This window comes from Lonchura striata, chromosome 1 (genome assembly GCF_050655825.1).
Source record: "Lonchura striata isolate lonStrDom1 chromosome 1, ASM5065582v1, whole genome shotgun sequence".
Classification (NCBI taxonomy): Eukaryota; Metazoa; Chordata; class Aves; order Passeriformes; family Estrildidae; genus Lonchura; species Lonchura striata.
The window spans coordinates 70,543,283-70,556,225 of NC_140703.1; the positions used below are offsets into that span (position 1 = coordinate 70,543,283).

Consider the following 12,943-nt stretch of genomic DNA (forward strand, 5'->3'; position numbering starts at 1 on the left):
ATGCGGTTTCCAATTTACATTCCTAGATTGGCAAGAAGATAGTCCACAAGGCTCTGCAAGCCTCAACAGATGCTTTGAATGTCTTAAAGACATTCAAGACTAGGGCTGCCAATGTTTCTGACCTTATAAATGGAGAGGAGTGGATTGTCCATGAACTTATAAAAACACAGGGGAAGAAATCTAATTTTAGACACTGTGGTCCAACTTTAGGATTTTGTTTACTTTAGGATTTCAGATGTAAACAGTGATGGAAAAATGCTCTGGCTTGTCCTTTGCCTACAGATAAATCTTTGGTATCCAAGTTCCATGGTGCAAAAATTCTCTTTGCCCTAATCTTCTTCATTACTGAAAGAGCCCTTTTAAGTACTGTGATCGCTGAATACTGGTGAGAAAGTGCCGTAAGGAAAACAATGCCTTTAAAAGTGGTTTTGTCCAGAAGACATGAAACCCCTCTTAATAAAGGCCATCTTATAAAAGGCAGCCTACAGGATAACTGGTCCTTTTAAGGGATGTGAGAACCCCGGCCTTGCTCTGGGGTTTCATATGGTGGTGAAATTCCTCCTCCAACCCATGTTTCTAAAGGAAAACTCTGCAGGCTTTAGCTGTTCAGTCTCAAGGAAGTTTATTGCTAGTTATCTATCAGATTATGTTCTTGGACTGCGGCTATTTGATCAGTGGCCTGGGTAGAGGCACACACACACACTGACATCCTCTCTATCTGCTGTCTTCTTTGTCTCTCTCCCCGCCCAGGGCTGCTGCTATCTTTTGTAAGATATATTATGTATAACATGTTTACAATTATTCCCCAATACTTATTACCTACGTTGCCAAATGTTTTTCTACTCTAAACCAATCTGTGAGTGCCAACATCACCAAGAACATGGAGGTAAGGAAAAGGAAGGAGGAAGAACAGGATCAGCCCACTTTCCTCCATCTTAGAACTTCTGACCCCCATGTACAAAGTGAAAACCCCCCTGTACATGTGCTAAAACTCCCCTGTACAATACTAAAAAAATTTCTCCTCTACTTTGTAACTACTTTTACTATACTCTCTAATCTTTTGTGACTGCTTGTTCCACCTCCAAAGTTGGCAATTCATTCCATGGCTCAAACTCAAAATCACAGCTGTTTTTCAGCTGTCTGCCAGGGTCTAGAATGCTTCTGACTAAGGCCTGGAACCTCTAAAAATGTCTGAGAGACATTTTGAGTTCCCACAAAGGGACAGGAAAATTCTAATTCAAAGGAGCAGTTCATGGCAGCTGACAAAAGCCAAAAAAGAACAGATAGCCAGACCTCATGCCCTTCCTCACAAACATCAGCCCTTTGTATTAGAAATTCATCCCAGCATTAAGCTTTGGGAACTCTTACATTAGTAGTTTTCTATTTTTGCCTCAATGTTTGAGACTTTCCATCACTTCACTCCTGGTCAAAACCCCCAGTTTCCTTACGAAGAAACATTTAGATATGGGGATACACTGCCTCAACACCAGCAGAGCTGCCAGACACTCCCCACTACTCCACCCTGCAATAAAGTTTCACTCCCCAGCACAAGCCACAAATGAGCAAGTAGAGCTTAGGCTAAGCAGTCCATAACTCCCCTCAAGCAGCAAGACTGATAACAATGCAGGAACACTTCTAACAGCGATGTTCACTCCCAGCACCTCTGTTTAAAGGGGACTCACAGGGAACACAGGAGGGCCCCCCTTCATTCCTCTGTGCTGCACTCCCATGGAGCTAGTCCATCTGCATCAGTGCCCTTGCCACCATGTAAGAATTAACTTGTGACCTAGCTTTGCTCAAGTCACTAAAACAAAAATCTATACATGTTAAGAAAGCTCACAATCACACTGCTCTATTCCAGCATTAAAGGTGCCAGCAGGAGCAAGGAGTCAGTGCTTTCTGGAATAACCAAGCCAAGAAGCTTCTGCAGTTTCAGCTGTGACCAGCTCAGTGACTCCAAGCGAAGACACACCTGTGGTTATGCAATGCTGGAGAAAGTGATTGCCAGCCGTTCTCCTCCTCCCGACTACAATTCTGTTGTCCACTATTCTCAGCCACCGGTTTAAGTACTTCTAGGCCAAGATCTAAACACACAGGTTCTCATGAAACACTATCAGTTTAAAAACTCTGACCCAAATTATTTTAATTATCATAAAACTTGAAAAGTTATCATTGGCTTAATCCCAGTGGTCTGCTTTTCTACAGACCACAGCACAGATATTCAAAATACAGCAAAATATAAACCTTGACTTTCCCAAATGCTCAACACCAATAACTTTCACTAAAAATGCTGAGTGCTTCTGCATCCAGGAAAACCTGGAAGGCCATTATTACAGCCTCTGCTCAAACTTGAGTAATTTCTGTCCTGACTGGGAGAGGCAGATGGGAGCCCTAGAGAGCTGGGAATCTGCACTAGGCACTGAGGTATTTGCACCCCATGCCTGAAGTATGTGTTGTGCTGGAAAACAAAGGAGCCTTCAAGAAGATAGAAACTAGAAACAGACCACAAACTGTATTTTTTATAAAAACTACTTTGAGAAACTTGTGGGAGAGCTGATGCTCTGGAGAAACTGAATAAGCTAATTGGGGATGAGGCATTATATGGAGCTTACTGCTCCAGATGGTATACACAGTAGGAAACCTTGCAAGACAAGAATTTAAAATGTGTTGCTAAACACAACTGGCAAGGATAGAGGAAAGCTGAGACCAGATCCAGGGTTGTAATGACAGGGAATACATACCAATTCAGTTTGGACAATCCTGCTGAAACCAAGAAAATGAAGTTTTGCACTTTGTGAGTAAGCCAACATGCACACACTGGAACCAAACCACAAGGCAGATAGGTTAAAGCCAATCTCTGTCCACAAAACCTCACAGACCTTCTAACACTGCACTGATTGTATTTTATTTATGGGAATCTGTCTGAAAAGACAGGATGGCTACTAGACTGTACAAACTTTAATTGATCACTAAAGAGTTTGAAGAGATTAGTTAGAAATCACAAGACAACCTGTAAAGTTAGGGCAGCTTTTCTATGAAGACACCTAAATTTCCATGTTAAGTTACCAGTATATAGAAGAATAAAAATGTATCATTCATTTGCAGCAGACTTTTGTATAACATCTAAGAAAGGTCAGGAGTGTTCTTTGCTTGAGAAGCAATAGGATGCACCCGTTTCCTTTCACCTTTGAAGGCAGTACTGAAATGAGGGACTTTTAACACAGTAGCACTGATATCTGCCAAATGAATTAAAGCCCAATATCAGCTTCTTGTGGTCCACTAAAATATGTATTAACTCAAATGCTACATATTATATGATCTCTTGCTTTCTCAGAATTCAGCTAAAGAGCTGTGAATGTAAGCCACTAACAGACTTTAAGGCAAATGACCTTTTTCATATTTACAAATAAAAACTATTTTTGATATTCAAGCAAAATAAATATGTACTACTCCTTCTGAGCTAAATATCTCTGCACAAGAGATCATCAGTTTTAAGTATCTATTGCACCGTCTCTTGTTGGTAAAGTATATTTGACCTTGACCAAGACAAAAGTTTCAGTAAGCTTTTGTTACTAGAACTGAGCAAGAATAGTTACAGGATGATGCATCTTAAAGGACATGTTTGCACAGTGTAAATATATAAATATGCTTTTGTGCATAAATATTTAAGAAAACTGGACTACAAAGATTACTTTTGTATGAACCCCCAAGTGTCTTCAGATGTGAAGAACTCCTATTTTGTCTTGCATTTTCTGTCTTTATATAATGTGTTTGACTACTAAATTCATATAATAAAGTTTGCTTTTTAAAAATAAAATCAGAGTTCTGCCAGTGTCAACAACTGCTGTGGCACACAAGTCAGCACAAACATCTGGCACACATCCATCCCACAGGCTGATTTTGTGAGCAAAGGAGAACATGGAATAATCACAAAGAAGGAAGGCACACTTCTCGTACAGCAAACCAGCTACAGTGACAGACACTTGTCACTGCTCCCTGTGTGGGAAGAGCTTACTGCTGTCTAGAGACAAAAATTCAACTCAGCCTCTGGGAGAGGCAAGGTTTCATGGTGGAGGAAAACAAAACAGCACATGGAGACAAACATCCAGCCAACCACCTACCATTCCTGGTTTCTTCAGCAGCTAGAAGATGCACACCAGAGAAAAGGACAGCAAACAGAGCTAAGGTGTCCCCACCAAAACCTGGTCTGAAGCTACTGTGACAGCAGGCAGCACCTTAGGCCTGGGTAGTGACTCTTCAGAGAATCCCCACATCCCCAGTCCCATCCATCCAAAGCTGGGGATGCTGCCTCCACAGAGATCTTTAATCAAGTGTTCTCTGCTAAACACCATTCAGTCATCTGAGGCGCTCTCCAAGTGCTGGAAGGAAGTGGAGATGAAACTTTCTCTGGGAAAGCAGAACACAATGGGATCATCAATTGCTGCAGGAGTTCTGCACCTGCACATTACTAAGGAGGCAACTGGAGACTGGATATGTGCATCAATCAAACAATGCAGCTTCTATAATAACATGCCTAAACCACTGCAATTTTAGCAATAATGACTCCATGTTAAATACATTAAGGGATTATTGACAATCCACAATGTATGGCACAAAATTACATCTTCCATAAGCATGGTCAGCATTGGATGGATATAGGAGACTTTATCCCACCAAAAAATCATTGAACCTTTGCTGGTTAAAATACTGAAAAAAAAAAAATCTGTGAAATGAGGTTATTGCGACTCCATGTGCAAATTCTCAAAGAAATTAATACACTTTGTTACTGAGCAAAAAAAGCTCAAGAAACGTGGAAGTAAGGGTACTTGAGCAGAGTTTTCAAAAATAGGGCTTGTCAAGGAAAGCAGACCTGATCAAACTGATGCAGATGGGATTTGACTTGGGAGTTACAGAAATATGCATTAATACAATTCTAGTGAACAATATATCTCAGTTTTAAGACATCTGATACACTCTAAGTGGCAAGCACTAAACACAATTTGTGACTCCTATTTGTTTAAACTCTGCATTGCAGACAGAATGAATACAAAAGAAGTATGAGACAGAATGAAATAAAATTCCACCACCAAAGGTGAAAAACCCTGCATCCAAATTCAGAACTTCACAATGTCAAAATAAGGCCACGTTACTTCTGGTATTCTTTATTAAAAATACTGCTGTACACATGAACAATGAAAACAGGATTAAAGATGAGTAACACATACTGGGATCATGACATTAGAACTTAACATACTGGTGCTTTTTAGGGGAAGCAGTTGACACCTGAATTACTGAAACAAGGGCAAATCAAAAATACATAGGTACCCTCAACAAAATATTTACAATATAGTAAATACAGCAACAAAATTTAAAACAGGTACAAAAATTAAAATGACCAACATCAGATGATTTCAAAGGTTGTCCCTTCTGTGCTTTTAGCTGTAAAAAATAGGAAGGTCAGAAATAAATTTCCCATCTGGGAGGGCACATCCTGGTGACTCTTCTTTTAAATACAGATACACAGTTCTTCCTATGAATGGATCAAACTACAACTTTAGGACAACCTTCTAAATGGAATTAAAATGGGGTAGAAGGGTTCTCCCCAAAAAAACACCCAAGCTGAACTTCAGACTGTTCAAATCATTCCCAAATACAGACCAAATAAAATAAATAGAAAACATAGCTCAACTTCTTTTTAATTTTATGTATTACCTGACACCAAATATTTTCTGGCTGACATTATGTATGAAAACTTATTAGCTGTCTACCTTTTTATTTTTAAACCAAGTCCTGAGGTTACTAGGGGCTGAAGCAAACTGACATTATGCAAATACACACAGGTTTGCAATTTAGACATGTCTTGCAGAGGGTGTGCTGGTCTAAAAAGGATGAGAATTCAAGCCCTATTTTACCCCTGCCTTACACTTCCACAAAATATTGGTCCACAAATTAAATTTTCAAAGGTTCCCAAACCCCACAACTGAACAGATGATCCCCTTTCATTTTCAAAGAAAACAATACTGGAAAAAACCTCAGCCCGCTTATAAATTAAGCATTCCATATTTCTTCTAGAATACAAGTACTTCTTTTTTTGTACAAAAGAATTACAATATGATTTGTCAAAAAACATAGAAAAGACAGCTGCTCTTCCTCAAATACATGAGCTAATGATAAAAGACTGTTCTGCATGTTCACTTTTCAAAGTTCCTGTTCCTTTTAGATTAAAAAGAACATTCTGGCAACTGTTATCGTTTGAATATTAAACATTATGTTCCTTTTAAAATTGCAACAATAATTGATTTTTAAACTCAACAACTGATGCTACTTAATGTGGATTCAACCACATTTTCTAAAATGTGTAAAGCATGTCCCTAGTCTTCAAAGCTTTCGATGTGAAGAGAGTTGCTTTTTTCTTGATGCAAGTCTCAAGGCGGAGAATCATTTTAAAGCTTATAAAAGTGGACAGAGAAATATTAAAAACTTCTCTGAAAACTACAAATATTGAGAATCATTAAAATTCATGTCAGTAACATCAGTTGCAAGTGCTTAGAGTCTGTCCTGACCTTTTGAGTTTCCACATTTTCTTCATGGTGAGCACCCAGTGCTATTAAAACATTCAGTGCTGGGAAAGGATAGATACAGTCTTCACTACTGCTTTAAGAAAGGAAATTCCTACATATTTGGCAGTCTTCAGTATCAAAGTGTAGGTGTTTAACTAGAAATCCCATGAATACCCAAGTTTGGAGACAACTGCATGTCCAAAAATTAGAAAGGTAATTGAGGAGCAAAATTCCAGACTTTTGAGACTGAATTACTTCAGGAATATTCATGTGTTGAGTATTAGCAAAAGTAATATTACTTTGGGCTAAGCAGTGACTGCAAAGGCACAGCAGATCATTATCCCTCCAGATTCAGGCCGTAAAACTTGAAAAGCTCTTGATGCCAGACAACTGCTGTGTTTAGTTAATCTTCTTTTAACAGTGTCTTTGTATCTGTATCCAGTGTAGCGTACCATAATAAAGCTGTGGTTCAAAGAACAGAACTTTATACAAAAACTATACTGTAAATAACCTAAAGTAATACACTCCTGAAACTTCAGGCATTTAAACAATTTCTTTAAAAAAAAAATCTATTAAAAAAATTGCATAAATGTAAATGCTTCTGACTACCAGGAAAATGTACAAACAGTTTTTAAAAGGCGCTGGTTGTGTTTAGAGCAAGTTTGATATGCTCCTTAAATGAAAGATGTTTCCCATTATGCTGTTTTTGTCACTTCGCTTAGACAAAGTTTAAATCGAATGACAGGGGCGACTTTCTTTCCTTTTTAGTCAATTCACCAATACTTCACTTGACTGGTTTTAAAAAGTTGTTCCTTCTCAAATTTCTTTGAGCTAACAGTGGGTGGCATACAGAGCTTGCATACAACACACTTTTACAGAGGTTACGAACTAAACGGTCATTAATAGAACACAATTTCTATTAAATTATTTACCTGGTCCTTTATGCTATTCTGGGTGCAAATAATATCAAAAATGAATAAATTTTGCTATATCCTCAGTGACAAAAATGTATCCCAGAAATGTCCTTGCAAAGAGTTTCCCTTAAGTATACAATGTGGCAAAACTTCAGAGATCAGAAAAGTCTTAAAAAAATTAAAATTAGTGCATATACAAGTGGAAAAAATAAAAGTAGGAACATCATGCACCTGATGTGTTCCTTAATCTAAAATAAATTCTTCACAGATAAAGCCTCCAATGGCAGCCTTTGCTCTAGGATAAGTGAAACATTCTTCCCTTCAAGTAACAGTGTACCTGACTGAAGTGCAAGCAGCTTTGCTCATCTCCTGTTTGTTTCCCAAATGTGAAATGAGATGACAACAACAATTCAGCTGTAGTGCAATTTGCTATAGGTTAAGTTCCTCAGCAATGTCCTGCATGCTTTCAGCAAATACTACAACTGACCATTTGCGGCTGCAATCAGTTCTTGAAAAGTATTTTCAAAGCAGCGTTTTAAATCGCTGTAAGTTACCACAAGTACACTCTTCTCATCTCTGGAAATGAGGCTTATTTTTTCTGGCACACCAGCATCTAACTGTAACAAGAATGCAAAAGATAAAATAAAAGAAGTGTGAAAGAAATGGCAAAACATTTCCCCAACAACAAAAGCAATCAATTTCTTGGCAAGTACATCGTTATAGTGCAGTTCAAATCCACTAACAGGACACAAAGGGAGAATCTGAATCGCATCACAACAACGTCCTTGCCAAAAAATCGAGACATTTTGGTCTTAACCTGACGGACATTCCAGATCTTAGGACTAGATTACCATTGTTTTCTTCCCTTTCCACAAAGCTAGGAATCCTGTAATGCTATACTTCCTGTGTAGAAAGCCTGGCAAAATTTTCATGTACTTCCTGAAGAACAAAACTAAATTTGACATTACATTTGCACATATGATCCACAAGCCTAAACATCAGGTAGGTACTTCTTGCCCACTCCAAAATGAGATAATGGATGGATCAGACCCCAGGTAGAAACCCAAACCTCACATTTTTGACAGTACTGGAAACAAACTAGGCTGTATGGTACATTTAATCCCTTAGAAAGAAAAAATTACTTTGGTATAATCCACGACCAAATGGATAATTTGGGGTTGAAGATCAACATTTGCTCCATATTTCTTGTCATGGCTTGTTCTGACTTTTCAAATTCAACATGCACTTTTTTTTAATATACCATTAGATCCTAATTTGTAACAGAGGAATATCCTGCTTTACATGCTGAAGCCTATTACATCACTGTTTCTTATGTTCTTCTCAATGTGCAAGAAGTGTTCATCAATAGAGAACTGTCAGACTCTCTTATTATGCAGAATTATTGTAGTTTTGTTTTGGTCAATAGTTAGATAGTTCCATCACAGTCTTTCTTATTCCAATACAACAGGTGGGGCAGAGACAAGTGAGATATGACACTACCAACCCATTCTTTGGAAATACAACCCCAGCAAGTTTAAATGTATGTATTATAATGTTGTACTGAATAGAAAAACAATGAAATTTGTCACAGAGATATTCCACTAGCTGCAACACAGCAAGTTCGCAATTTCTTGCACTTCTCTTCTAAAGTAATGTTTTGAGTGTAACCTTAAAAGCTGGAACTGCCACATTTTAAAGCTGCTGCTCTGTGAATGGTTTCAGAAGGACGAAAGCAAGCCAATTAGCTTCTAATTTTTGTAGAGTACGATAAAACCACCGGTGTCTTCAAACATCCATTACAAAATATTAATACAAATAAGGTGTTTGTGAAATATTGTCCATTGTTCATTCCCATTAGCATCATACAACAAATCAATGAATTACCTTAATGGAAGGTCTTCCTAATGGAAGATCTCTATTAAGAAAGCCACGCTGCTAACTACAAACATCAATATTTATGGCTTTCTTTCCTCCTGTGGATGCATAAATCCATATTCTCAGCTGAAAAGATGTTCAAAACACCACATTGAAAAGGAAAGTTTTTTGGTTTGGTTTTTTTAAACAACAGAATAGCTTTTATTCAAAAGGAATGTGTTTGACAAGTACCAGTAAAGTCCATATAGCTCCTACTAGTACTTCTACAGTTTCTGAAGTGTTTTTTAGAGTGTATTTCCAAAGCAGAGTTCTGTAAATCTTACATTTTTTGTGTGCTGAGCCCACAACCACAGAAGAGAAGAGCCTCTGTTTAAAAAGGTAAGCCATGAACATTTATAGAACAAGGCATTCTTTGACATTGTCTCTTACCTGACCTATGAATTCAGGACTGTCCCCTCTTGCTACAGTACTGTATGAGTCACTGCTTTCAAATCATGATGGCATTTCAATGCCTACTTGAATGTCAACATGCTTTCTTTTTGATTTAGCCTCAATCCCTTTAATGTCCTTTTTAAAGTGATTACAGACACCAACCAGAAAGATAAAAAGGAGGTTAAAAAATGCACAGCAGTGGTCTAATAGGAGTTAGAAACCTTGACAATTTTAGAAAAATATTTAACTGCACAGTTATTACACATCAAAGGATCTGAACATATTCTACTTTTCTTGGAGGAGAAAGTTGATTATCCTAGTCCTAGAAAATATTGGGCACTAAAACTGTATTGTCAGTGTCTGCATCACCATTCCCTACAGAGCAAATGAAATTACCAAGCAACTACACAAGCAACAACAAAAAAAGTTGCAGTATCTTAGTCTTCCATGGATTATTGAAGTTTGGCAAAACAATGTAAAAGAAGTTGAAAGCCAATCTACCAATGAAAAAAATAATCAGCTCACATACTTTTTAATTTATGGAGCAAGACAAGTTCTTCATCTACTGAAGATCTTGTGGTCTCTCACACATCTCCTGCTATTAATCATGAGAGTGCTCAGATAAAATTCTGCTAGTGGTGCAGTTCTAAGAAAACTGCAAATAGCTTTGTTAAGTCAACCTTGGAAAACAAAGGGCTGGAGAGGCTAGGGAAGTTATTATAGAACTGGACTTAACATTTTAAGTCACAGGAATTTTCCAGCACTGTCCTGACGGCAAAGATTTTGCACAAATTTCTTTTGCAGTTTCCCTCCTGTCTCCTACTTGAGTCAACACAGTTTAGGAATGGATCTTGCCTTATGACCATCCTTTGTGAGAACAACCAGCAGAAACCTCCCCCGGTTAAAGGAGTATTATGGATCCTTTATGCTGTGTTGAAAGACCAGAGTAGCATAAAGGGACCAGCATTGCTTATCCACAGTAATCAATGCATTCTAGGACGAAAAGTTAATATTGTATCTCACACTATATTAACAAATTTTTAATATTCATGTACTAGTTTTATTTAAAATATCCATAGATGTTGGAATATTAGCTTAGTGAATACATGGTTTTAATCCAAAATGGGGACTATAACCACCAGCTAAGCCAATGGCATTAATTAATGGCACTTCCACTGCTTTGCAGTGGAATACTCTTTTAAAGAAAGCTAACCCAAGCAAATGTGCAAAAGCTAACTGAAGTACAGTGTACCTTGTTAAGACATGAGATAATGTGACTGAGGTCAATCCAAGGAGTACCCGCTTCTGTCACCTGATGGAAAAGGTGGTCTCGAAAGAGCTTTAGTAAATACCTGTCTCCAGTTTCTGACCACGTTGGGTCCTTCTGAAACCTAGTGAAAAACAAATTCTCATATTAAAGCTCAGTAAATTAAGTAAAATCAAACCCCACAGATATAAATGATACTTCAATCTCAGCTGAGTAATCTTATCACACAGCTAATATACCTGCTATAAATTGCAATTAAATTAGTACCCCCCCCCACCATAAACAGAAGATATCACACACAAAAGCTTTCTCAGCTGTTTGAGCACCTAAAGCTAAGGCCTTCCAAGAGCCACCAAAAATAATGGAAGAAAGCAAAAATTATCTGCAACAAGTTTACCACATAAAATACATGTAGAAACCTGCATTATAAACATAACTCTAAGTTTATGCAAAAGGATGGAAAACAGACAATGAATACTTCATTTAGATGTAGTTAGTGAATAAAAAACAAGGTGAAAACTCACTAGCTTAAAACCACTATCTACATCCTTTGCTTCAGTTAAAGCAAGCTATGGATTTCCTCCAAAACTATTGCCACTCACAAGAGAAACCATACTAAATACAATGAAGCAACTTTGGCATATCTACTTGTAGCCTTCTCCTGCCTACTTAAAGTTTTGGTCAGAGTTGCTTATCTGATTTTTCTCAAGGCTTCTTAAATACTAATTTCTCCATGGGCAAATATGGGGGAAAAATGTAGCTTAAATTTATGAAGGATGAAAGTGCATTGCAAACTGTGTTTTACATACTCTAAACCACAAAAACAAGTATTTCTTACTCTGGCCTCTCATTGATTGTTCCCAATTTTGCTAGGAGCCTAAACAACCTTCCATTTTGCACCTCCTAGAAAACGAGAAAAAGGTTATTAAGAGTCTCTGAAACAAAATTTAGATATTTACTTGCAAAAGATACATGGTAATAATGCAAATGAAGCACTATTACTTACAAAGACTTATTTACTCAGAGAAGAAGGTATCATTTTTCACAGAGAGATCAAATGTATTATGTATCAGTAGTCCAGTGCTCATTTTTAGCACTTCAAATTATAATGTGAAGATTCAGCAACTAGTAATACCTCTCTGTCCCAGCAGGAACTGGAACAGGCAATCTATTTCTTTCTGGAAATATAAGTCTAATCTCCTGCCAGCCTATACAGGAATGCTAAAATACAGTAAGTTAAACAAGGAGAATATGGGTTTTTTTATATATATACACACACACAGAGTTACTGAGATATGCAGAGGTATGCAGTACACCACCTTATTTCAGGTAAAGATGAGAAGAAACAATCTACCAGATCTGTTTTTCAGAAATGCTTTGTAGGCCATTATTAGTAAATATTTAGCAACAATACCATTTAATTCAAATGATAATTGATTGCAAAAATAATTTTTAAACGAGTTTTTTCAAAGCAGTTCAAAGTCTTAAAAAAGTATAAATGCTGAGTCCATAAATGACATACATAAAGCAATGACAATAAGGTCACACAGAGGCAGAACATCAAAATTGTTGCTTAGCACACAACAGAAAAGTTGGTTTAGCTTGTTTTCTCACACCACTCAGGATGCAGGAAAAACAGTAATATCCCAGCTTACTTTAAATAAAAAAATTAATTCACAGTGTAAATCAAAGTTGTCAGGAAAAGATCCTCTCTAATATTATTGACATTCTCCAATGGCTCAGGTCTTCAACATTATTCATGTTAAGATGTATCTAATTCCATGCATGATCACACTGATTTCAATTGAATTCAGTCTGGAGTAGGTTACTGTGCACACCTAGGTAAATAAAGTGGGTCAAGGTGATAACAGCCTGACCTTGGACAACGTATGGGT

At 37.4% G+C, this 12,943-nt stretch overlaps 2 protein-coding genes across 13 annotated transcripts in view; one reads left to right on the plus strand and one right to left on the minus strand.

The window, feature by feature from the left end:
- FLT1 (fms related receptor tyrosine kinase 1) overlaps positions 1–11,314 on the plus strand; it is a 116,950-nt gene extending 105,636 nt beyond the window's left edge. Inside the window, exon 30 of the mRNA XM_021541982.4 lies at positions 1,862–11,314. Coding sequence (XP_021397657.3) covers positions 1,862–2,066 — 205 coding nt within the window. The 3' untranslated portion in view covers positions 2,067–11,314. The remainder of the gene's footprint in view (positions 1–1,861) is intronic.
- The window catches only part of PAN3 (poly(A) specific ribonuclease subunit PAN3), an 86,529-nt gene continuing 78,732 nt past the window's right edge, over positions 5,147–12,943 (minus strand). For 6 of the 12 annotated variants that reach the window (XM_085580103.1, XM_085580079.1, XM_085580059.1 and 3 more), the window contains 3 exons: positions 11,887–11,951; positions 11,034–11,172; positions 5,147–8,091 (listed from right to left, as the gene is read on the minus strand). In XM_085580103.1, the coding sequence (XP_085436229.1) occupies positions 7,951–8,091; positions 11,034–11,172; positions 11,887–11,951 (345 nt within the window). In that variant the 3' untranslated portion in view covers positions 5,147–7,950. Of the gene's footprint in view, positions 9,917–11,033; positions 11,173–11,886; positions 11,952–12,943 lie in introns of all 12 variants that reach the window. The other 6 variants (XR_014955540.1, XM_085580071.1, XM_085580064.1 and 3 more) reach the window with 6 other exon arrangements.